At 43.8% G+C, this 26785-nt stretch overlaps 1 protein-coding gene across 1 annotated transcript in view; it reads left to right on the top strand.

Moving 5' to 3' along the window:
* The window catches only part of ush2a (Usher syndrome 2A (autosomal recessive, mild)), a gene marked incomplete at both ends in the record, with an annotated part of 469579 nt that overhangs the window by 261801 nt on the left and 180993 nt on the right, over nt 1–26785 (top strand). Inside the window, 6 exon segments of the mRNA XM_084308263.1 lie at nt 1930–1936; nt 1940–2093; nt 7968–8144; nt 14984–15186; nt 15808–15868; nt 19618–19802. Coding sequence (XP_084164389.1) covers nt 1930–1936; nt 1940–2093; nt 7968–8144; nt 14984–15186; nt 15808–15868; nt 19618–19802 — 787 coding nt within the window.

Genomic DNA, 26785 nt, shown 5'->3' with positions numbered 1-26785 from the left:
GAGGCATAGGGTCTGGTAGGGAGGCATAGGGTCTGGTAGTGCGGCATAGGGTCTGGTAGGGTGGGATAAGGGCTGGTAGGGGGGCATATGGTCTGGTAGGGTGGGATAAGGGCTGGTAGGGAGGCATAGGGTCTGGTAGGGTGGGATAAGGGCTGGTAGGGGGGCATATGGTCTGGTAGGGTGGGATAAGGGCTGGTAGGGGGGCATATGGTCTGGTAGGGTGGGATAAGGGCTGGTAGGGAGGCATAGGGTCTGGTAGGGTGGGATAAGGGCTGGTAGGGAGGCATATGGTCTGGTAGGGAGGCATAGGGTCTGGTAGGGAGGCATAGGGTCTGGTAGGGTGGGATAAGGGGTCATATGGAGGGATAAGGGGTCGTAGGGAGGGATAGGGGTTGGTAGGGAGGGATGAGAGGTGGGTATAATGGGTTAATGATTGTTGGTCTTCACTGTACATCTGTGTCTTAAATGTATTTGCACCTGTGTGTGTTAATATAACTACAACATTATTTAAATAGAGATGTAAAAAAAGAAAATGCGTGGAACTATAAATTCTCAAACCCCTAAATCAGGGGTGGCCAACCAGTCAGAGACTAAGAGCCACAAAAATTACTGTGGTACCACAAAGAGCCACAGTAATATACCAGCGTTTCTCAACCTTTTTTCCAGTCACGGCACCCTTCATGTGTGTATAGGTCCCACCCTCTGGCCTCTGATGTTGCTAATGTGTTTTTTATTTGGGCCTCACAGGGTTAACCTCTTAAGCCAGAGCGGTCTGGTACTGAACCGCAAATGACATCAGGCCATAAATCCATCTCTACAGAATGTATGAATTAATGTTGCGTTTTCTTTTCAAATGTAGCCAAGAGTAAAGACCCTAACCCTGTCAAAACAGCAGTCAAAGTGTATATTTTCAGCATTACGTTTGTTTACCAATGATTGTAACTGTTATTAGTGAAATATATGATTATAGAAATCTCAGGGCATTGAGTCGGAAACCGGTGCATACTGACGGGAAGAAGTGGCACAGCCAAAAGTGAGTGCAGTCTTTTGAAGGAAGAGACCTAGGGCTTTTGATGGACTTTCGAATAAAAAAAAACTACCCTACCCAGGTCACGCCAGCCCCTGTCAATCATCTGACTTCCGGATTAACTTTTTTATTTCTCTTAACCTGAACGTTATTGCGTTTCTCTACCTTTCTGTGAACGTCTAGCAAAAAACAGCGTTGCAATCTGATGAAAAACTTTGGAGACATTTACATTATAAAAAAGTAACTGTACTTGTGAATCACGCCTGGTGATACTAAATCCAGATTGAATTCTGCCATTGAAAAGGGGAGATTTGGCCCGATCCATAGATGTGCGACTTGGCCATAATAAGGAAATTTATAGGCCTGATATTCTATAATCATATTTCAAATTGCATGTCCGGATGGCAGAATTCAGTACTGTATCTACAAAACCTTCAGTTTAATCATCTTCGCTTTATTAATTTGCTTAGATTTTTCAGGTCTGGTCAATTTTAGCATGGTGTTATTCACAGTAAAAGATTCAAAAATATATATAATTTAATTGATATTCTCCTTTGGTTCATTACAATTTATTCAAGCATAGTAACATACACAATATTTCAGACACTGGGAATACATTCCCTGAGATCCATAGATGCAAATTAACCATTTAAAAAAAAAACTGTAAATGTTTATTCTATGTCTTATGGAATGAATACATTTTTTTTTTATTATTAAAATAAATAAATAATAATATTTTTTTAATGAATTTTTTCTTTTTTTTTTAGGGAGGAGCCACACATTGGCGGCTGCGGCTCGCGAGCCGCGGGTTGACCACCCCTGCCCTAAATAAAGCCTACATGTAAATCTAACTTGAGCTTAAGTTTTCTCATGATTGATTGATTTATTGATTCTCTCTCTAGGTGTACGTAGTATCAGTACCAAGTGTTTGTCTATAATGATGTGGGGTCCTCCACCGGAGAGATTCTTACCGCGGTGACCATGGCAGGGGTCCCCCTCCGATCCCCCTCTGTGTCGGCCCACCCACTCAACCACACTGCTGCACTGGTTAACTGGACCCAACCTTGTAAGAACACACACACACACACACACACACACACACACACACACACACACACACACACACACACACACACACACACACACACACACACACACACACACACACACACACACACACACACACACACACACACACACACACACACACACACACACACACACACACACACACACACACACACACACACACACACAACCACACACAAACACACTGCTGGACAACTGAACACTCGCACAATAATTTTACTAAACCACAACCCTGTGGCTATCTGATGCCTTATTCCTCAATCCATCTCTGGTTGACTCGTTCATCAAACCAACAGTGTTAGTGCTTTGCTTCAAAGCTTTGCTAATTGTGCAGCAAAGCAAGGCTTGACCTGAAATACATGTCAGTGTTCTTGGGTACAAAGCTCAGGAGGACCCTCAGAGTCTTCCATTTCTGGTGGACTGGATTTATTCTCTGAGGTCTGAAGTCGTCTCGTGTGGAGCAGACCCAAACACACTACAACGTGTGCTGCTGCCATGGTACATGAAGGATGCATGGATGTCAGGGCTGTGAGCAACACACCCAGGTGTACTATGTCCAACCCTAAAATAAGTGTATCACAAGAAGCAATTTATACAGGGGTATTGTGGTGACCCACTATATTGATTGATTGATTGATTGATTGATTGATTGATTGATTGATTGATTGATTGAAAATTGTATTAACAGATTGCAGAATGGGTACAATACAGCTAATGTTAGCACTACTGTCTACGATGCAGCAATCAAGTTGCCAGACATCTGGCATCACAGCCCCAGACCGTAGTTTCACCACATTGAAGCCCAGTTCGATCTGATAGGATAACACAGGATTTTACTAAATACTTCCATGTGGTGGCGGCGTTGGATGCCCCAAAAACCGCCTGGGTGATGGGGCTACAGGAGGCTATGGGCAAGTACGACGCCATCAAGACGTTCTTTTTAAAACTTTTCTAACTGGCCGTGGCTACTGGTCAACTCGGGTGCTCAGCGTAGCATCCTGCCTGCGTCAGCTGTCGACACTATGGTTTGTATCAACACCTCCTTGAGTTCCCTGTCCTCACCACACCTACGTTCTCATCAGCAGTCGCAAAGCACGGAGTGGAGCACTAATATGGCCACCATTGGTCCCCCGGTCTACACATGTGCGTGGTGCCTCGACCCAGGCAAGCTCGCTATCGCCAGGGAGGAATTTGCCACCATGGAACGCCTCGAGACATACCCGAGACAGCGGCCATCACGCCGTTTGGACTCGTTGAGTTCCTGTCCTTCGGCATCAAGGGGGCAGCACAGACGTTCCAGCAGCTGATGGATGGTACTACGTGACATGCCGTTCTTGTTTGTATACTTGGATGACATTCTCATGGCCAGCAGGCTGCAGAGGAGCACCTGGCATGTCTTCGGCAGTTGTTCGAGCGGCTCAGTGTGCATGGACTCATCGCCAACCTGGCCAAGTGCCATTTTTCTCTTCCAAATATTGACGTGATTTTCTGTGTTTATATCTTACGGGTCGAACAAACCTCAACGTTATTGCCATAAAATACAACAAATATTGTTTCTTTACCTTTATGTAAATGTCTACAAAAAAACGGTGTTGCAATCCGGTAAAGAATTGCAGAGCTATGGACAAACATACAAAATTAACTGTACTTACAGTATATTTCATTCACAGTATTTGCTGCCCTGTAACGGGTGCCTGGTGGTACTAAATCCATATTTAACTCTGCCATTAGAAAGAGGAAATTTGGCCCGATCCATAGGTAATTTATAGTCCTGATATTCTATATTCTATATTCATTCTTCAATATTCCCATATATATATACCAATTTAAAATAACATGTGTCTGGATGGCAAAATTCAGTACTGTATCTACAAAAACCCAGGTAAATCATCTGCCCTTTGTTCATTTGCTTAGATTTTTAGTACACTTGATCTCACAAAGGTCAATGTTAGCATGTTGTTATTCACCGTCAAAGATGGAAACAAAATTAAATAATAATCATTTATATTCTCCTTTGGTTCATTACAATTTACTCAAGCATAGTTACAGACACAATATTTCTGACACATACATTCCCTGAGGTCCATAGATGTCCCTAGATACCATGAACATGCAAATGGACCTTGTAGAAGTGGATCAATCTTCCATTTACTTGGGTATTGGAATAAAGGGGGTTGTAAAGTTGTCCCTGTCCGAAAGGAAGTGTTCCAAGGCAAATAGTCCCTCTTGGTGGTCAATATTGGTATATAAACTGTTATAGAATGTTGGGGGTTCAACTAACATGAATTTCAGTTTACTGTCACTTATTCATCCATTTGAATCCACTGTGGTGGGCTGAACTTAGGAATCAGGGGGAAGAGTAACTTGCCCTTAGGTATCAAGCCAATGGGCGCTGACAAGTCCCTCGTTAGGCAGGTCATTGTGCCACCACCGGTGCATAATCCTGCTCCTAAGGCGAGAGCGCAGAGGTGTTTGTAGCCTTACTTCAACATCATTATTTTCAACGTATGCTTAGTGTAATGAGACTGACAATACGCTGCCAGACAGGCTGGTTCATCCATCAGAATGGTGAGAGCTCTGTTTTGCATCCGTAAGAGCTATGTGGTCAGCGTGTTTCCACAATGGGGGAACCTTGGTAGTTGGAATTAGCAACACTGTATTACAGATGCAGCGATTCGCTCTTACGACACAAGCGTAGATGCGTTAATCTCACCGATCGATGTGGGAGCGAGTTGACAGCTAGAGAGGGGAAACACCTGCTCTGTGCTTACATCATTGGGTTTCTGAGGAATTGCAGACACACTGGCTTTGGACACACATGTATAACAGATGTGCCATATCACTCTTCTGCCTCGCAGCGGGATGGAGAGCCGGCTGCGGAGGTAAAACCACTGAAGAAGAAGAAGAAGAAGAAGAAGAAGAAGAAGAAGAAGAAGAAGAAGAAGAAGAAGAAGAAGAAGAAGAAGAAGAAGAAGAAGAAGAAGAAGAAGAAGAAGAAGAAGAAGAAGAAGAAGAAGAAGAAGAAGAAGAAGAAGAAGAAGAAGAAGAAGAAGAAGAAGAAGAAGAAGAAGAAGAGGAAGAGGAAGAGGAAGAGGAAGAGGAAGAGGAAGAGGAAGAGGAAGAGGAAGAGGAAGAGAGGAAGAGGAAGAGGAAGAGGAAGAGGAGGAAGAGGAAGAAGAAGAAGAAGAAGAAGAAGAAGAAGAAGAAGAAGAAGAAGAAGAAGAAGAAGAAGAAGAAGAAGAAGAAGAAGAAGAAGAAGAAGAAGAAGAAGAAGAAGAAGAAGAAGAAGAAGAAGAAGAAGAAGAAGAAGAAGAAGAAGAAGAAGAAGAAGAAGAAGTCTTTATTTTACATGCAGATTTAACACACACACATGCCATGGGAGACCCACTGCTACAGCCACAGCCTGGGCTTTTTTGTCCCCTGTGTGTGTCAGCGGGTTCCGGGGCCCATACATGGTCCTTCCTGTCTCCACCTCACAACCAACCACTGTCTTCCTTGGCGCAGTCTACACACCTGAGAACCATCACATCATAAAGGAGCCAGGATAAAGAGGCCTGCACTCCTTGTCCGAGTGTTGTTTTCACCTCCCGTGGTATAGGACTCTATTCAGACCTCAGCGTTCATGGAATCATGTCTTCTTGTGTCCAGTGACTTTTTGACCATACTAACTCTTGTTCTCTGATGCCCAGGATCTCACCTCTCCGGACTACACCTCAACCACGGACCCTCACCAGCCTGAACCATCATGGACCTCACAAACACACGCACCCAGTCGGTCGCTCCTCCACTCCTTGACCCTTGTCTCTGAGCTCCTCTCACCACCTTGGACCTTGCTTCCCATACTCATATTCTAAACCGCTCTATTCTCCTGTGCCTGTGTCCTGCTCCTGGGTTCTAGAAAAGTCACCTAACCATAACACCACAGGGACACACACATGCACTGTGATGAAATGTTCTCTGCACTTCCCATCCTGTCGTCCTTCCCCCGAAGGGCAGCAGGGAGCAGACAAGGGCTGCAGCGTGTGCCGCGCCCGAGGACCAATCCAAGTGCTCCTGTCCATCTTCCTCAGGGACACGACAGCGTTAGTGATCTGTTGTGCATGTTTTTCCATTGGGTTTATCTTATCGGGAGGGGAAACCCTTGCGAGCACGGGGAGAACATGCAAACTCCACACAGAAAGGCCCAGGAGATACCCTACCTGGGTAACTGGCAATGCGGCAACCTGGTCCTCAAGCGGGAATCAAACCTAGGACCTTCTAGCTGTGAGGTAACAGTGTTAACCACTACACCACCGTGGCCGCCATAGTAGTGAGCTGAGGGCTAGAGAAGGGAGAAACCCGCTCTCCGCTTCAAACAGTGGAAGCATTGGTGAGGACATACTGGGGATGTGCAACCAGGTTAATAACCTAGGCGTCAGCCTCCACGCCACAATCCTTGTCCTGGCTTTAGACACTGTACAAATTGCTCTTTAAACTCAGGCTCAGTCAGATTAAAATCTCATCATCCTGCTCGGGCTAGATCTGGCTGGAGGTCAGACTGCTTGTCAACATAGTGAAAACAACTGCTCACCATGCGGAAGGGAACTGCTGTTTTGTGCTGCAATAACTTGACACAGTGGCTGCAGATGAGATCTCCATGTTACAGACCGAGGCAGGCCATGTTCCAGACCGAGGCAGGCCATGTTCCAGACCGAGGCAGGCCATGTTCCAGACCGAGGCAAGCCATGTTCCAAACCGAGGCAGGCCATGTTCCAGACCGAGGCAGGCCATGTTCCAGACCGAGGCAGGCCATGTTCCAGACCGAGGGCAGGCCATGTTCCAGACCGAGGCAGGCCATGTTCCAGACCGAGGCAGGCCATGTTCCAGACAGAGGCAGGCCATGTTCCAGACCGAGGCAGGCCATGTTCCAGACATAGGCAGGCCATGTTCCAGACCGAGGCAGGCCATGTTCCAGACAGAGGCAGGCCATGAAACATTGGTTAGATTCAGACTTCCGTCTGGGCAGCTGGCGAAGGCATCTTATACACATACGTTCTTTGTTCACTGTCAGGCCATGACACTGCTTCTTTCTTCACCGCCAGCGCACGATGCTACTACTTTTCTTTGGGAGCTGAAGCCTGCAGGATGGCAGGTTGTCCTCACTGCTGTCACAAGCTCTGTGTAGTCGATATACGTAATTCAGAAAATAATCAAAGATAGATTGGGGAATGAGGCATTATATAGCCACAGGGTGTGGTTTTAGTAGAAATGCACTGCCCCATTCCAGTTATATGATTGGCTGGCTGCAAGGTAGACAAAATGTTTAAAACTAATGACTGGTCGGAATATTATCCATAGTGCAAGCTTTGCAATGTTATGTACTCAGCTGACATTCAGTAACATATGTTTGTTTCAAGAAAAAGCACCATCTCCTCTTCACTGCATCATTGCCAATTACAGCAGATACTGACAAATTATGATACTGAACTGCTTGACCCTCCTCCTAGAAAGACCAAACCATATGAGGGTACCTCACAACAAGCTGGGCACATTGTTGGAATAAGAAGAGCTGATTTTAGCAGATTTTGACACAGATTAGACTGTACTGAAAAGTATTGAAAACACTGCTCGGAAGTACTGCTCGTGGCCAGCGGGCGCCATAACTACACATTATCGTAACATAAAGAGAGTAGCATTGTAGCTTATGTTCTGATTTAATTTATTTTAATTCATCTCTCTCTCTCTCTGTCTCTCTGTCTCTCTCTCTCTCTCTCTCTCTCTCTCTCTCTCTCTCTCTCTCTCTCTCTCTCTCTCTCTCTCTCTCTCTCTCTCTCTCTCTCTCTCTCTCTCTCACTATCTCTCTCTCTTTCAGCTCTGCAGGATTTACAGGGAGAGGTGGAGCTTTACTTCCTTACTGTTAACTCCTCCCACCTCAGCCGAACCTTGACCTTCCCACTTGGGGTCCTATCCGCGGTGATAAGTGATCTTTGGCCCAGTACAACGTATGGGGTGACATTACAGGTGTTCAACGGAGCACACAACACCAGTGGTACAACAGAGGATGTCACTACAATGAACGGAGGTGTGTGTGTATGTGTGTTAGAAGATCAAATCAAATCAAATGTATTTGTAAGGCCCGACAACACACGTTAATGTCCCCATGGGCCGGACACGTCTTCTTTAAACAAGTCAAGAAGAAACATCACAATAAGTCAAGAACAAAACAAAAACACCATAAAGTCAAACTTTTTTTTAAATAAATGCAACACTCCCAGACATACCCCACGCGAAGGTAAGGAAAAACTCACTCAAACATATAGTAGCAATAGGAAACAATTCACGACAGGCGATGTGGAGGAGATCGAGAAACCTTAGAAGGGCCATTCAAGGGGGGATCTCCCTTCTTAGATGTCGGTGATACAGTAGTAGTGTTGCAGTAAAACAGGCGAACAGTTGGTAAGCATGCATGGGTGGTGAAACACAGATAAGTGCATGCGATAGCAACTGAACATTTTGAAAGATTAAAGATAGAGCTGATAGTGGATCTATTTGAGGCAAAGGAGCGGCACAGAGAGGGTGGCATCCTCCCGGTCATCATCATGGGACGTCCACCACCGATCATCATTCCGAGACAGCCACTCACAGGGAGACAGGGAGACTGGGAGACGGGACAGCCGTTAGACAGTTTGCGTGATTGTGATGGGCGGACATAGCAATAGATACAAGTGGTAAGCATATATGTGAATAGAATAGATATATGTAGTAAGCATATTATGTGAATAGAATAGAAGTACTTAACCCAGCAATGAACTCCATGTCTAAACCACATTGACAGACTGATCCATGGCCTCGTGGAGCACGTAGAACAGTCACTGCAATCTTGCCGTGGAGTGGAGTGAGTTTAGGGGGGTGAGTGTAACGGAGGTACAGCGTGTCTATTAGGGCTGGGCGATATGACCAAAAACGTTATCGCGATAAAATTATAAAATTATTTTCATATAATTCGATATCGATAATTATCGTCGATATAATGTCTGTCAAGTTTAATTAACTTCTTATGCTGCTGCGAATGTCTCAAGTCGAGTTGATGTCGTCATCAGTCCGCGCACGTTAGCAGTTAGCCGACAAGCGGAGTATCTCATGACAATAAATATGACACTAAAATACTCTCTTCCGCCACAATATATTGAAACGAACTGTATACCCCACACTACTATAAACGTGGCCTCAGAATTCAAAACACACACATACTCGGCACGTAAATATATAAAACATCGCCGTGCAAGCTAATTAGCCTAGCAAGCCTTGTTGTTGATAAGCGGTGTATTCCATGACAATGTGCTAAAATATGACACTAAAATACTCTCTTCCGCCACAATATATTGAAACGACGTCCACTGTATACCCCCACTACTATAAACGTGGCCTCAGAATTCACGCCACACACATACTCGGCACGTAAATATATAAAACATCGCCGTGCAAGCTAATTAGCCTAGCAAGCCTTGTTGTTGAGTGAGTCCTACCTCCTTCTGGGTCTAGTTCGCTCTCGGCCATCTCCTTCACTGATTGGTTGTTAGCTGTTGTGCGTAAGCACGTCATCACGTAACGTTGGTTGTTGGTTAGTGAGTGTGCTGAGCCGAGGCTGAACAGAGCCAAGCTTGGAAAATCGATATATCGAAACTTTGCGACCACGTTTCATGTTTATTTTGATGAAATAATTTATCGCGATAGTTATCGTTATCGTTTTATCGCCCAGCCCTAGTGTCTATCCACAGTCACAATGGACAGTGTAGTGAAGTGACTGTGGACGTTAAGCGGTACTGCAAGTAAACTCACTCCCCAGAGGCATCCAGACCCATTACCAAGAAGTGAATTCACCTCTTGGTACAGTGGTCTGTGATGCTGCCCGCAGCGCGGGAGACCGGGGTTCAACTCCCACTCAGGGCGATCCCTTAACAACAGGGGTCGAATCGAAAACACAACGCAGAGCAATACGACACCGGTTACATATACACAGTCACACACGTATCTTTAAATAAATATTATGTTTATTTAAAAAAATATGTTTTACAAATTAACTAAAAAGGTACAGATATATATTTAAGTACAAAATAAATAAAGGTATTGTATTTTACTAAATAACAAGTATAAAACAAGGGTCAACAAACCACTCTAGCAGCAATTAACTATTCTGCTGATCAAAAAATACACATCTATATATTTAAATAACAAATACATTTAAATAAATAAAGTATTTTACAACTGATTAAACAAACAAACAATCTAGCAGCAATGGACTACTCTGCTGCTGATTGAGTATTCTAGCAGTAATTTTTCAGAAAGATTAACATGTTCACTCTCTCTGGTAAGAGCCGAGCCTGCTCCACACTCACTGTGTCCCCCGCTTTGGAGAAGACCCACTCTGCGTGTGTTTTGGTCTTATGACAGGCCTAATTTGTGGCTTGTTTACCGACGTTACATCCGCTACTCTTCTGTCCTGACTGCACCTGCTTGCACTGTAACCTAGTGTTGGATATTGACCGCAATCAGCCAGTATCACCTCTTCATCTGTTGGCTCGTGTAGTTTCTGTATTGTGTTTATCTCTTGATCTTCTCATACCGGCTGTACATCATGGTCATTCCCCTTTAATGCAATCCGTAATCATAAGAATTCACCACTGTCAGACGTGTTACCTTTCTTGGAAAACGTTGTTTATTACATAAATAAAGCCTCTGTACGAGATGGAAAACAGTGCGGTATTGTCCTTAAAGTATTTGGAAGAAACTAAATTCATTATCCTAATGGATTTCTCCTTTGACCCCGCTCGGTGGTCGTCGCGGCCTAGCTGTTCCCAAAAGCCTTCTCTGTGGTCGTGCCACATCAGTCCTCCCCTCCCTTTCCCCGTGAGGGGAGGGGGAGAAAATCGTTTTAAAGTCTCTGATCAAGCTTCTTCTCTTCTGTGTGGTTCGTATCTCAGTCTGACTTAGACCCGGAAGATACTCACTTTTCTATATTCTCGCCATAGCAACGACAGGCCCACCCCCTCTTCTCGTCGCTATGTGACGCGATGTCATGACAACTGCTATTCACCTTTAACACACATTAGACGTCTGTTCTATTGATGTCATCAGGCCACCTTTTCAAAGTACAGTCAGATATGACATTTTTTTTCTCTGCATTTTCTGTCTCTGTAATCACTTCTCTCTCTTTCTCGGTCTGTTCAGACATTCTCTACATTGAAGGGGAATACCTGTGGTAATCACCTCTCTCTCTCTCTCTCTCTCTCTCTCTCTCTCTCTCTCTCTCTCTCTCTCTCTCTCTCTCTCTCTCTCTCTCTCTCTCTCTCTCTCTCTCTCTCTTTCTCTCTCCATTTCTCTGATCTGACCACTATAATAAAAAGTGCATTAAAAACATTAGAAAATCATTAGGTGCTAAAGGCAAAGCATGGCTCGTTTAACTGAGAGGGCTCTGAAGGTAATTTCATTATTTTACAGCCGTAACACACACATTCATTCACACACTTAAACATACACACACACACAGACACACACACACACACAAATTGTCAAATATCTTTAACTACTACTGCTCAACCTTAACCACCATCTTGACGTGCCCTGGAATCTATAGGGCTATGCTAACTCAAAGTATAATTAGAAGGCATGTGTGTGTGTGTGTGTGTGTGTGTGTGTGTGTGTGTGTGTGTGTGTGTGTGTGTGTGTGTGTGTGTGTGTGTGTGTGTGTGTGTGTGTGTGTGTGTGTGTGTGTGTGTGTGTGTGTGTGTGTGTGTGTGTGTGTGTGTGTGTGTGTGTGTGTGTGTGTGTGTGTGTGTGTGTGTGTGTGTGTGTGTGTGTGTGTGTGTGTGTGTGTGTGTGTGTGTGTGCGTGCGTGCGTGTGTGTGGGGGGGGGGGGCATGTGCAGTATTGCATTGATAATGCCATCTAGCAGTAAATTAAATGTAATGCAGTAGGTTGGCTTTTGGTAAGTAGATTGGTAGGAAATTAATTGGGTTAAGTTATTTTTGGCTAAGTGCATTTTTACCACTAAGGATAATAGATTGAATATATATGATTACCTGTCTCTTCCCCTTTTCCCATTCTTGGTATTTCCTTTTTTTCACTTTCACACACACGCACGCACGCACGCACGCACGCACGCACGCACGCATGCACGCACGCACGCACACACACACACACACTCCCTCCCCCCCTTTCTCTCTCTCTCTTTCTTTCTTTCTCTCTCACTCACTCACGCACTCACTCACTCACTCACTCACTCACTCACTCACTCACTCACTCACTCACTCACTCACTCACTCACTCACTCACTCACTCACTCACTCACTCACTCACTCACTCACTCACTCACTCACTCACTTACTCACCAGTATGCATACAGACATCCCTACACATCCCACCCCCCACACATACACGCCTGTGGAGTGATGAATGATATTTAGGTTTGATCTCGGAGCCGTCTGTCAGATGTTCTCCTCCTGCTCTCTCCTCTCTATCTCACATTCTCAAAGTTGTACTGCTACTAAACAGATGTTTGAACAAATGTTTGCCCCATTTTGGAATTCCAATGGCAATGCAGGCCATTGCTAACCTCAGGGCTGTACGTTAAGGTTGATAGTTATGTAGCACAGGCCAAAATAGTGTAGCACGAATATAAAACGTCTCTAAAATCTCTAAAAACAAGTAGTGCAGTTCATCACTTAAACAGGCACTGTATGTGACTGGCAAAGGACATGCATGTTGCATAGGTTACAGGACACACAAAATGTAAACATTAACAAGAAACATGTTTTCTTTATTAGCCTATAATGGTAAATTGCAGGGACATAACAACATACAAGACACTTTTGTTTGGGAGTTTGGCTCCCACTTTACTTGATTTAAGACTTGCCTTTCCTTTTGTATGGATGGGCATCCATTTTCAAATAGGCATAACATTTTTATTTTTAAATCAATTAAGCCACTATCGTTTTGTCATAAAAAAAATATATCCCCCTTGTTTTTACCAGCATCTATACTGTGTAGTGTATCGAGAGGGGACCCCTATTAACTGTTACACCACTCAACGGCATGCTGAGTACCGCTCGCTAGCTAGCCAGGTACTGTAGTATAACAGCTGGGAGAGTCTCCGTCGCTACAGTACATTCAAGAACAGAAAAGAAAGATGAAGAAAGAGACTGGAGATGTCTGACAATATCTAAGCTTAGCTGTTAACAGGAGCTATAGCTCACTTGTTTGATTATCTCATGTTCGCTATTAAGTAAAAACGAAATCATATGTAAATATGGGGTGGGGGGTGGGGCGGGCGATCTTTGAATAGTAGTCAAATATTTCCCAGTGACTATCGAATAGCAATTTTGTGTGTTTTGACCATCCCTATATCTCAGTGTCCCAGATAGATAGCTACCGTAGCTCGCTCGACTCCCTGAGGAGCTAGGGTATTGTTCGCTAGGAATTGTGGGATTTGGTGTTGGATGTATCCTAATGGTGAGTTTGGGGACATGGTTTTTAATCGCACAATAGACTACAACTACCAAGTAGTTTCAACATCAAATTGTGAAGTTTATTTGTACTAATAAAAACTAAGAAAAATACAGAAGATTAAAGGGATAGTTATGTTTTTTTCCATTAGTGGTATGAAATACTTGCCAGTAGTTTTCATCTATAATATCTCCATGTGGCTGGACACAACTTTCATCTATACACATATCTCCATGTGGCTGGACAAAGCTTTCATCTATACACATATCTCCATGTGGCTGGACAAAGCTTTCATCTATACACATATCTCCATGTGGCTGGACAAAGCTTTCATCTATACACATATCTCCATGTGGCTGGACAAAGCTTTCATCTATACACATATCTCCATGTGGCTGGACAACGCTTTCATCTATACACATATCTCCATGTGGACAAAGCATCTGACTTGTTGAGGCCTTGTTTCTGCAGGGTCTCGCTTTGGGAAGAGGGTGGCCTCATTCTCATTCCCTAGATTCACAACAAAAACAGGCCAAATGGGAGAAGAGTTTGAATCCACTTCTCTCTATCCTCAAAGGCAGAATGGGAAATGCAGGTTGGTTGAAAAGTACACGTGTCCTTGTGTACCAATCAATAGTTTTGCTTTTTTCTTTTCCATCCATCATTGAGGCTCGGCCTCTGTCTGTCAACTTTATTTTTAAAGGTAGGATCTGTAAGGCCGCAAAAACAGCGAGCTCCAGCCAAAGGAGTCCTTCTTCGTACTGCAATTTGTTTACATTTTCTGTTTTGCTATTATGTGAGTGTTGAAGTTGAGTGGGGATAGTGGAGGGGTTGCCTTTACAGGCCACACCTCAGGCTTTGCCAAGAGATGTCTGGAGGAATTCCCAGTATAATAAGTTACTAAACTCCAAGCCACACATCACGCCAAAACAACGCCCAAAGCTGAATAATAAACATCTCTTTCTCCGGTGCTGCTTGCTACATTTTCAACCGTTTGGTATGTTAAAAACATCAGAGATGTAATTACCATACAGAGTTAGGAGTATTTTTGTTTGTGCAGATCACTCACCCTTAAGCAGTAGTCCATAAGGTGTGTGTGTGTGTGTGTGTGTGTGTGTGTGTGTGTGTGTGTGTGTGTGTGTGTGTGTGTGTGTGTGTGTGTGTGTGTGTGTGTGTGTGTGTGTGTGTGTGTGTGTGTGTGTGTGTGTGTGTGTGTGTGTGTGTGTGTGTGTGTGTGTGTGTGTGTGTGTGTGTGTGTGTGTGTGTGTGTGTGTGTGTGTGTGTGTGTGTGTGTGTGTGTGTGTGTGTGTGCGTGTGTGCGTGTGTGCGTGTGTGCGTGTGTGCGTGTGTGCGTGCGTGCGTGTGTGTGTGTGTGTGTGTCTTCAGAGCCAGAGGGTGTGTATGCTCCAGAGGTGGTCCTAGTGAACAGCAGTGCGGTGCGTGTGCTTTGGTCTGCTCCTCGACAACCAAACGGAGCTATAACTGGTTACCGCATCTCCCTTAACGACCGTCTCCATGGTGGCGTGGATAACCGCTCAGGGTCCTACCTGCTAGGGGGACTGATGCCATTCACTGTTTATGACATACAGGTGGGCGAGTATGCATGCATGCACGCACGCACGCACACACACACACGCACACACACACACACACACACACACACACACACACACACACACACACACACACACACACACACACACACACACACACACACACACCCGCACACACACACACACACACACACACACACACACACACACACACACACGTGCACGTGCACACATTAATTTGTTTACATTTGAAAGCTTCATGTACAGTATTATGATACAAACTTGACATCTCCTTTCAATTAACAGAGGTCACACCGCCTCACAAGCTGAGTTGGCTGTGCTCAGAATGGGTGCACTAAAGTAGTTATAACAAATCATACATCTGAAGTTGACAAAATTCAAAACATTAACGTTCCGCAATAAGCTTTTTCTGAATGAATTAACAACATAATTGTACTGTCAAATATATATTTGTTTGTAAAAACAGTTTTTTATGAAATGTGACATGATTATTTGATTTGAAAATATCAATTAATTTAGAATTATTCCTTTAGTTTCTAGTGTTTCCGTTCCCCTTTAAAAGTGTGATATCAGAACAACATCTGCATTTTAGCCCAATTGTTGTCTCCTGAACAAAAAGTTGTGTGTGTGTTTCAGGTGGAGGTGTGTACTGTGTATGCATGTGTGAGGAGTAACATACTCTGGCATACAGCCCCAGGTAACACATACACACACACACACACACACACACACACACACACACACACACACACACACACACACACACACACACACACACACACACACACACACACACACACACACACACACACACACACACACACACACACACACACACACACACACACACACACACACACACACACACACACACACACACACACACACACACACACACACACACACACACACACACACACACACACACACACACACACACACACACACACACACACACACACACACACACACACACACACACACACACACACACACACACACACACACACACACACACACACACACACACACACACACACACACACACACACACACACACACACACACACACACACACACACACACACACACACACACACACACACACACACACACACACACACACACACACACACACACACACACACACACACACACACACACACACACACACACACACACACACACACACACACACACACACACACACACACATACATACATACATACATACATACATACATACATACATACATACATACATACATACATACATACATACATACATACATACATACATACATACATACATACATACATACATACATACATACATACATACATACATACATACATACATACATACATACATACATACATACATACATACATACCAGTGCCAGGCCACCTCTCAAAATGACAATTTGGAATATGACATCCAAGTTCAGAATCAGATTCAGAATCAGCTTTATTGCCACATCCTTCTGTCACAGAGGAGTGGACGTATCTGTTCCCGGCCCCTCGGCCTAGCAGCAGCATCAACATACAGTAGAACAAAAATAAAACAATAATAGTGAATAGTGAGGAATAGTGTAAAGATTAAAAAAATTACCAGCATGGCAATGATAAAAAATAAATGGCATTCATTTGCAATACAATTATCACAATAGGGTGTGGTGGGTGCAAAGTGGCAGTAGAGTCAGTGATAAACTAGCTCTGGCTACTCTAACAACCACAAGTTGTGCAAAAAGTAGTACTGTATTACTCCAGTCACAGGCCGGTAGCCGACCAGTAGTGTTATTTGTCCATGGGTCTGGCTGCCTGGCGGAAAAACTGTTCTGCAGTCTGATGGTCCAGGCCGTGAGGCTGCGCTGCCGTTTGCTGGACAGCAACAGCTGGAACAGTTTGTGGTTGGTGTGGCTGGGGTGGTTGGAGTGGCTGGGATTACGATTACATTTCACCAAGTTTCCCCTCATGTTGGCTTTGTCGAAACTCAAACTTTGAAGAAGTAGTAGCCCTGGTTTGACACCACAACCACCCTTCATCCTCCTTAACTCTCCTAGAAGCGGACCTGCTTTGTGGGCTATATTTCCTTGTAGGAGAGAGCTGTGTGTGTGTGTGTGTGTGTGTGTGTGTGTGTGTGTGTGTGTGTGTGTGTGTGTGTGTGTGTGTGTGTGTGTGTGTGTGTGTGTGTGTGTGTGTGTGTGTGTGTGTGTGTGTGTGTGTGTGTGTGTGTGTGTGTGTGTGTGTGTGTGTGTGTGTGTGTGTGTGTGTGTGTGTGTGTGTGTGTGTGTGTGTGTGTGTGTGTGTGTGTGTGTGTGTGTGTGTGTGTGTGTGTGTGTGTGTGTGTGTGTGTGTGTGTGTGTGTGTGTGTTACACTACACAGGTCTTTACCCTGCTAAGATGTCAGAGATGAAAAAGAGCAAAATCAATATGTGAAGTGTATAAAAACACAAGCACTGAAACTGTAACTCACCTGGGGCAATCATTGCCTGACTGCCTGTGCGTAGAAGTCTGTGTGTGTAAGAGAGAGAGAGATAAAGAACACGTAATCGTCATGACAACATTTCTAACTGATAGCTACATTTCCCTCAACCACTATTGTCTTTCTCCATCTCTCTCTCTCCCTTGCCATAAATCTGTCCATTTCTGTACCTCTCCTTGCACCTCTGATCTAGGCCCTTCTTTCTTTATCTTTTATTATCTCTCTTTCATTCATTCTTTTAGTTCTCTCTTGCTTCTCTATTTTCGTAAATATATGTTTGTTCAATGGTTTCTCCATTTGTAGGATTTACATTTTCCTCCATCTTGCTGTATAGTTATTTTTCATCCAGGCTAGGGTTGTTTTTATTTGAGCAGCTATGTAATTGTTTGATAGATTTGGCAGTACTAGTCCTCCACATCGTTTATTTGTTTTTTAATTGTTAATTGTCTAATATGCCCCCACCCCTAAATAAAATTATTCAATAATTTATCCCATTTGTTGAGTTGTTTTGAGGAATAAACATTGGTAAGATTTGAATTAAGAAAATGACAAGACAGTCATTTGAATAGTTTAAATTATGCCTATTATAGATAATGCTATTATTGACCATCTCTGTAAGTCCTGTTTGAGAAAATGTTCCAGAGTTCCAAAGTTGTGTTCTATTAATTTTCTTAGGTATTGGGGTATGGTCACTCCAGTATTTTAGAGATATTGGTTGCCCAGTTACCATTGTCATTACTATTGAATTACTTGTATTTAATTTCTCACCAGATAAGTCACTATATTGTTAACTTTTGTCCATCAATGCAGTGAGTGACTGGGTTATTGGTTAAATCGAGAATCACATCATCTGCATAGATTCTTATTGCGTATATGCACTGCCCCCCTGGTTCATGACCACAGATGGAGCAGGAGGTGGCCATGAGAGCCAAGTGTGCAGTTGTTCCGTATTGACACTACTAAAGAAGATGTCACACATCTTACTACTATGGAAGCGCATATCCGCAATTTCCTAATAAAACAAGTCATTCGAATAATAGAAGCTTACTGTTGCTGGAGCGATTCATTACGCACATATACAGTACGTGTGTGTGTGTGTGTGTGTGTGTGTATGTGTGTGCGCTGAGTGCATCTGCCTTATGCATCATCACCAAGCTGTTTATCCACTGGCTCTTAGATGTGTGCACTAAGCAATGTAAGAAATAAATAAAACCAACAATAAATAATATCATATATCCACGCGATTGGGTTTAGTTCTTATTTATTTATTTATCTATTTATTTATTTATTTATTTATGTATGTATGTATGTATGTATGTATGTATGTATGTATGTATGTATTTATTTATTTATTTATTTATTTATTTATTTATTTATTTATTTATTTATTTATTTATTTATTTATTTATTTATTTATTTATTTATTTATTTATTTATTTATTTATTTATTTATTTATTTATTTATTTATTTATTTATTTATTTATTTATTTATTTATTTATTTATTTATTTATTTATTTATTTATTTATTTATTTATTTATTTATTTATTTATTTATTTATTTATTTATTTATTTATTTATTTATTTATTTATTTATTTATTTTCGCACATGGTTCATTGAGTCATGACTATAAATGTAAAATGTAATTGGTAATGATACAAATAGTGTCCTATTTATTATTATTATTATAATAATAATTTAATTCCGAGGATGTCTGTAGAATCGAAGTGAACACAATCTCCAAGGATTTCTCCCAAATGAAGCCGTTAAAAACTTGGGTGCACACCAGTCTGTCCGACTTACAACTGCCTTTTCGAGTTCATAAATCCTGTTCGTAGCTACGAACAAATTACGAAAAGAAGCCGTTCGAGAATGCCAAAAAAGTTACGAAGACATTGGTTCGTAACTTTCTCCGTTCGAGAATGAGGTCCATTGTCTTTGTCTTTCTCTGTCAGGTCAGTCAGGATAGAGTGGGCCAGTCCAGGACAGCCCAATGGGATCATTCTGGGGTACCGGGTACAGAGGCGGACCCTCAGACGGTGTGGTGGAGGGGCAGCAGGAAGGGAAGGGGCCAGATGCACCTACCTGGAATGTCCAGCCAATCACAGTGTGTGTGGGACATCCTGTTTCCAACCTGATACACATGTAAGTGTTTTATGTTATGTTCTACTCTGTTATATTCTGTTATGTTCTACTCTGTTCTATTCTGTTATGTTCAGCTATGTTCTGCGTTGCTGTGTTCTGTTCTGCTCTGTTGTGGTGTATTCTGTTATGTTGTATTGTGTTCTGCTCTGCTGTGTTGTGTTGTGTTCTGCTATGTTCTGTTCTATATCGTATTAGCTGCCGCTCAGCGTCAACTGCACACATCTCACTCCAGTGACGTGCACTGAATAAAAACTTCACAATGTACCTTTACATACCAACATCCGTCTGGCCACACCCCCATCTGCTACCTACATAAGCAGGGGTGGGGCCACACACTCATCTCCTTCTCAAATTTTACCCCAAGAGAGTGCCTGTATACCAATCACTTGACGTGGGAAAAGAAATTAGTTAGCTGAAGAAAGGAAAACAGAAGAACAAGGAGATACGTTGACGTTATATCTTTATTTTCTCTCTCACTATTTTCGAGAAAATACGGCGATAATGTCTTCGTCACTGGGGTGTCTGGAAGATGATGATCATTCTGACCTCCACCAGCTTTTTCGTATTAGGGGCTTGCGTCGCTGATATACTCCCCACCTGCAGTCCTCCTTGCTGCGGCTGGATAGGTATTGAACCTCCGGTTATACAGCTGGACTGTAGGAGGCACCGGCTGTTGTGAGAAACTGGTTGCTTCCGGGCTGGGTGAGTAATGTTTTGCTTGCGAGCGCCAGTTGTCTGCTAATGCTATGGGGGTTGGCTGACAATTTTACGAAGACCGGCCCCAGATTGGGGTCCTCTGCTCGGCCTCTTAGGCGACGGACGGAAGGTCCTGGTCTGACGCCCATGATGGTCAAACTAGTGGGCCGCGACCGAGATCTGGTTTGAACCCGGGATTCTCTGGACAAGCGGATGCTTCTCTGTCCCGTGAAGGCCCCATCTTTCACATGAATGTGAGAGTACACCCTAAACACGAGGAAATGTGGGTCTGGATCTTCTTTATCGCTAGTTCCATGCTCAAGTCGGCTGCAGCCCGTATGGGAATTGTGCTACACCGTTGAATGTTACTGTGAGTATAACAAGCCTTAAACACTCTGACTACGACGTCATCTTTGACAGAGGATGTTAGTCGACCCTACACCGGGTGCCATGCCAGCGAGGACTTCGTCAACATGGAGAACGGCGGCTGGGTGGCGCAGCGGACATTACCCTCGTCGCCAACGCGACTTCAGCTGTCCCGTTAACCAGTGTTGCAGTCCTCTTGGCCTGCGCTCAGGGTGGAGGTAGGAGTCCTGACCGGACTTTAAACACTTCTTCTTTCCTTCCCTTCTAAATGTTTTGTAATAACGATGTTTTCCAAAACATGTGTTGCTGCAATACATTGAGGATACGACGCGTGTTGTGTGTGAATTGTCTTGTCACTGGTATAGCTTCTCTCTACATAGAAAATTGCTGTTGTTTTTTACATGTGTAAAAATGAACTGGTTAGTTGTGATGAGAACATGTGTGTTCATGTAACGTTTTAACGGGGGTGAACTCACAACTAAGTGGGTTAATTAAACCCACTGTGAAGCTCTGCTTAGTGACATGTGATTGAGGAATAAATCCTTTTCTCAGCCTGTGATGACAATGAACAGCGTGTTCACATATTAACAGGGGTACCTGTTCAACCTGGTCGTATCAAGGGTAAGGTAGGGAGGGGTGACCCCCCCCCGGTTTCCCTGGGGCTTCCCCCCCTCCTCTCAGACATGTTTTGTTTACAATATATTGTGTCACTGTGTTTGTGGGGATACGATGTAACCCTCAGCTTAAGCTGCTGGGGTTGTGCTTCTGCTTGAGAAACGATTATTTTCCTAGGGAAAATGTTGTTTGGTCGCTATCATGTGTGCTTACAGTAGCAAGGCCTGTGGCCAATACGTAATCGAGGACTTATGTCTCTCTCGTTATGAAAAACGGCGTTCCTCTGTAGTAAGAGTGTACTTTTGCCATTTTTTGTTGTGATGAAGGGTTGTGTGTGTCGTTGAGATCTACAACTGGGTTAGGTTTTGGCCCACAGAAGCACATGTGTAAGTCTGGTACCGGGGCTCTTAAAGGGGCCCTCTCTGTTCTGTGTTTTTTCCTTAGTAAAATGCAGATAGCAGGTTAGCACATGAGCTATGTGAAGCTGTTAAATGCTTCATGTAGCATGCTATGACTGGTGTCATGACTCTACTTTGTCATTACATCGTATCAGGGGTGAGGGGTCGTAAAGGGGTGAACTGGTAAACCTGTCCTCCCCTTTTCTGATTGGTCAGGGGTTAAAACCCTCTGTCCTTCAGGGTTCCTGTCACGTTGCTGTTCGGCACGTTACAGGGTAGGGGGGTGGGGGGGAGGGAGTTTCCTGGTCCCACGCCCCGGAAAGATTGGGCGTGTGCACCGTGGAAATTCCCGTGCCATAGAGTACGTCACTGAGCGCGTTTCTATTGGTAAGACTTCCGTGAGTTGTTCAGGTTCCATGTTATGGATCTGTTTCAGGGAGTTTTCAGAGCCTCCTCCTCACGAAGCTCCTCCTCAGGGAGAAGAGCCTTCTGTGAGTTCGGAACCTCCCTCCCAGTGAGGGACCCTCCTCAGAGTTTCAGAGCCTCCTCCTCAGATTGTCAAGGTGAGTAGAACTTCAAAAAGGAGTTCTGCTCTATTGTATGTGTATTCGATTCAATTCGATTATTGAGTGTGTATTGGTTCAGAGCCTCCTCCTCGGAGAGTCCTAACCCAAGTGTTACATAGCTCAATGTTGCAATATTCTTTTCTTTTTTATGACTTATACTTTATTGCATATTTTTTCTTTTTGCACACAGTACTTCAGGACAATACAATGAATGACATATTTTGCATCAGCATGGGTCAGTCCTGAAGGACAACATAGACACCTGGACCCCTAACGTCTAGGTTACACTGATACCCCCCATATGGGGGGGAAGACAGAAAAAAAAATAAAAATAAAAAATAAAGACATTAGAATAAGTAAACCTAAACAAACGAAAAATTCTACCATAACAAAAAATAAATAAAAAATAAAAAATAGAAAGATAAATTAGACTAAGCCGAGAATATAATGGAAAGTAGTACCAAAACAGAAAGGAAACACCAAACGAAAAAATAAATCTACATTAAAACATAGAGCCATTCTTGTCTACATAAACATGGTGCATTTGTCATGTATTCTATACTCATGTGTATCGTCGTTGTCTTGGACAAGTGTGCCCCTCCTCCTTTTATAGTAAGTGAAATTGCAAATATTTCCCCCATTTGCTAATATATTTGTCTCCTTTCTCTCCTAAACTAAAAGATATTTTCTCATAGGCAGCTACCCTACCCAGTTCTCCACTCCACTCTCGGAATGACGGGCCTTCTGGTGCCTTCCAGCCTCTCATTATGATCTGTTTGCCTATCATTATACTAGTCTGTATCCAATCAGCTAGGGGCTTTGCGATATGGCTAAGACTGCGGGGATCCCCCAGGATATATAAACCAGAACAGAAATCATACTCCGTCCCTGTGACCTCTGTGATGTAGTCATGTATGTTACTCCAGAAGTCTCCGATTTTCGGACATGACCAGAGTGCATGGACTAGGTCCCCCTCCCCTGTGTGACATTTCCAGCAATCTGGGTTCTCTTTCAGGCCCAGTCTATACATTTTAGAGGGGGTCCAATAAATGCGGTGGAAGATCTTGAATTGTATTAGCCTTGTTCTAATATCCCTGGACACCTGTTTGGGGATCCCCGAGATTATATCCCAGTCCTCTTGCTCAAATGTGACCCCTAGATCCTTTTCCCAGACTATTTTGAGAGCAGAGGATATCCCACTGCCCTCCCTGTCGATAAACATGGAATAGTAGACCGAGGCCTCATGTCCCAACCCAGAAATAGCCAAAATCTTTTTCAGCAGGTCTGTACCCTGGGGGAGGGTCTGTGGCGAGCCAAATGTGCCTATGAGAAGATGCCTCAATTGTAAATATCTCCAAAATTGATTGTTGGCCAGCTGATATTGTTGAATCAGTTTTTCAAAAGATTTTAATGCATCGTCTTCATAGAGGTCCCCCAGGGTGAGGATGCCTTTGTCTATCCATTCCTTCCACATAAAGGGGGATCTGCATATACACAATTTTGGGTTGGCCCATAAGCCTGCTGACAGGCTTAAATGGGGGTTGATATGGAAGATGCGAGACACCTTCTTCCATACGGCCTGTATGTGAGAGATAATAGGGTGAGTTCGGGCAGTTGGTGGTAATTTAGCTGTAATATACGACAATGGGGGCAGCCGTGTGTATACCGACTGCTCCATTATGTACCATGGAGGCGCTCTCTCAGGGGGCAGGGCCCACTGTGTCATATGTCTGAAACTGTAAGCATAATGATATAGTAATAATTTGGGGAGACCCAGGCCACCTCTGTCCACAGGCTGTTGTAGTTTACCAATACGCATCCTGGGTCTTTTACCGTTCCACAGGAATGTGTTGCATATTCTATCAAATTGTTTAAAATACTTGCTAGGTATTGCTATCGGCAGTGACTGGAGGAGGTAGTTTACTCTGGGAATGCAGTTCATCTTAAGAACATTAACCTTGCCCCATAGTGACAAGAAAAGGGGAGCCCATCTCTCCACATCCGCTGAGATTTTGCCTAGTAGTGGGTCAAAGTTGACACTAACAATGTCGTTTACTTGCTTGGGGAAAAGAATCCCTAGATACCGAATACCCTTTTCAGGCCACTGAAAGGAGCCATCTTTAAATAGTGATTTGGGGCAGTAGGACGTTAGGGGAAGAGCCTCCGACTTCGACCAATTAACCTTATACCCTGAAAATCTTGAGAACGTATCTATTGTCTTGAGTAGTGCGGGTACAGCATTGCCTGGGTCTGTAACAAAAAGCAAAATGTCATCTGCATAAAGCATACGTTTTTGGGCCGTGCCCCCCACTGTAACTCCAAGGAAACTTGGGTCCTTACGTATAGCTGCTGCCAGGGGCTCAAGCGCTAAACAGAAGAGCAAAGGAGAAAGGGGTGACCCTTGGCGTGTCCCGCGGCCTAGTTTGAAATATGAGGAGATTATCCCATTTGTTTGCACCGCTGCCTCCGGCTGGTTATACAACAACTTCACCCATTTTATAAAGGTCTGACCGAAACCAAACGCCTCCAGGGTTGAAAATAAGTACTCCCATTCTACGCTGTCAAACGCCTTTTCCGCGTCCAGTGAGATGGCGGCCGTTGGTTCATTATCGCTACTGACTGCCCACATTACATTGATAAGGCGTCTGACGTTATCAGACGAATTTCTTTTGCGAATAAACCCAACTTGGTCAGGATGCACCAGGGAGGATATTACTCCATCCAAACGGTTTGCCAATATTTTGGAAAGCACTTTTACATCCTGGGAAATCAGGGAAATTGGACGATAATTCTTGCACTCGGAGGGTTCCTTATCTTTTTTCAATATTAAAGATATCAAGGCCTGTGATAGGGTGGGGGGTAAATAGCCTCTATCCAAAGCTTCAATATACATACTCTGCAGTAGAGGTGTCAACTCTGTTGAGAAGCATTTAAAGAACTCAGCTGTAAGACCATCAGGCCCCGGCGCTTTACCGGACGGCAATTTCCTAATAACCTCTGCTATTTCATCTTCCGTTATTGGGGCGTCTAAATACTCACGTTGAGCCGCGTCTAATGTAGGGAGATCCAGCCCGCTAAAAAATAAAGGAATTTCCTGCTGTGTCGCCTTGGAAGAGGAAGTGTAAAGACCCATGTAGTATTCTTTGAAAGTATTGTTAATATCGCTAGCCTTAGTCACGACGGCTCCCCCCTGTACCTGAATAGCCGAAATAGTGGATGATGACTCCTTGTGTTTAATATACCTGGCCAGCAACTTCCCGGCTTTGTCCCCCGATTCAAAGTAATTCTGCCTGGCCCTAAACAATCCAAACTCGACCTTCTGCGAAAGGATACAGTTATACTCATATTTTAATTGAGTTACAAGCCTTAAGTTATTTGGTGATATTTTTTGTTTGAGCTGACGCTCCGCAACCAGCAGCATTTTTTCTAAATCGCCCATTTTTTTGGCGTTCTGCTTTTTCTTATATGATGCATATTGAATTACGTGACCCCTCACAAAAGCCTTCAGAGCTTCCCAAGCAACCCCTGCTGATGGCGCAGAAGGAACATTTGTCTCTATATACATATCAATCTGATTTTTCAGCATGGCTTTAAAGTCTGTATCCTGCAATAGAGATGAGTTAAATCTCCATCTAGAGGACCGCTTTGCACGGTCAATGGGGAGCAGCTCAAGGGTGCAATATTCTTTTCAATCTATACAGCTCACGTGGGAAGTCTCTCTGGGGGTTCCCCGTCCTCTCCTTTTTGGAGTAGGTGGACGGGGTATTGTTTAGGGTTTCCCTGACTCCTCGCCTTACAGGTCTGTTGAGTCATGGGTTTCCCCCCGTCATAGGGGTACGTCGCTCACCGTCCCCTCTTATGAAGTGTGGTTGACGGGGTGGTGTTTCCCTCAGCCGCGTCGCATGGGACCCATGTCCGTATTATTTTTTCTTTTTTCTGAAAAATGTAAAATAAAAAAGCGGCTTCTTGTCGTTCCCCAGGCGGCTTGGAGGAACGGTATCTGGTGTCTTGTTAGACTATCCATTGATGTGTTTTGGGTCTTGACGTGTACATAGTGCTGGCTCTGGGTGTTTCTGATAGGAATCACGCATGAGGCTTGTGCGCCTTGGTTGCTCGTTATTAAAACAGCGTTTTTATAGGGCAACTGGGATGGAGTTTGTCTCTTCCAGTTTACTAGTTTGTCTCGACGAATTCTCGTTCATATCTGGGGGATGTTAACGGAATAGATCAAAGCATAGGTAGAGGGATCTCATGCCCTTGGGGTGGGCCACTGAGCACGGTACGAATGGGACCGTCTGGGTGGCGCCCTCTATAATGTTTTAGATCGACACGCGTACCTACC

This window comes from Notolepis coatsorum, assembly GCF_963971535.1.
Source record: "Notolepis coatsorum genome assembly, chromosome: 2".
NCBI classification, from domain to species: domain Eukaryota; kingdom Metazoa; phylum Chordata; class Actinopteri; order Aulopiformes; family Paralepididae; genus Notolepis; species Notolepis coatsorum.
Note: the sequence above shows the minus strand (reverse complement) of the source record. Positions and strands in the feature narration are given on the sequence as shown.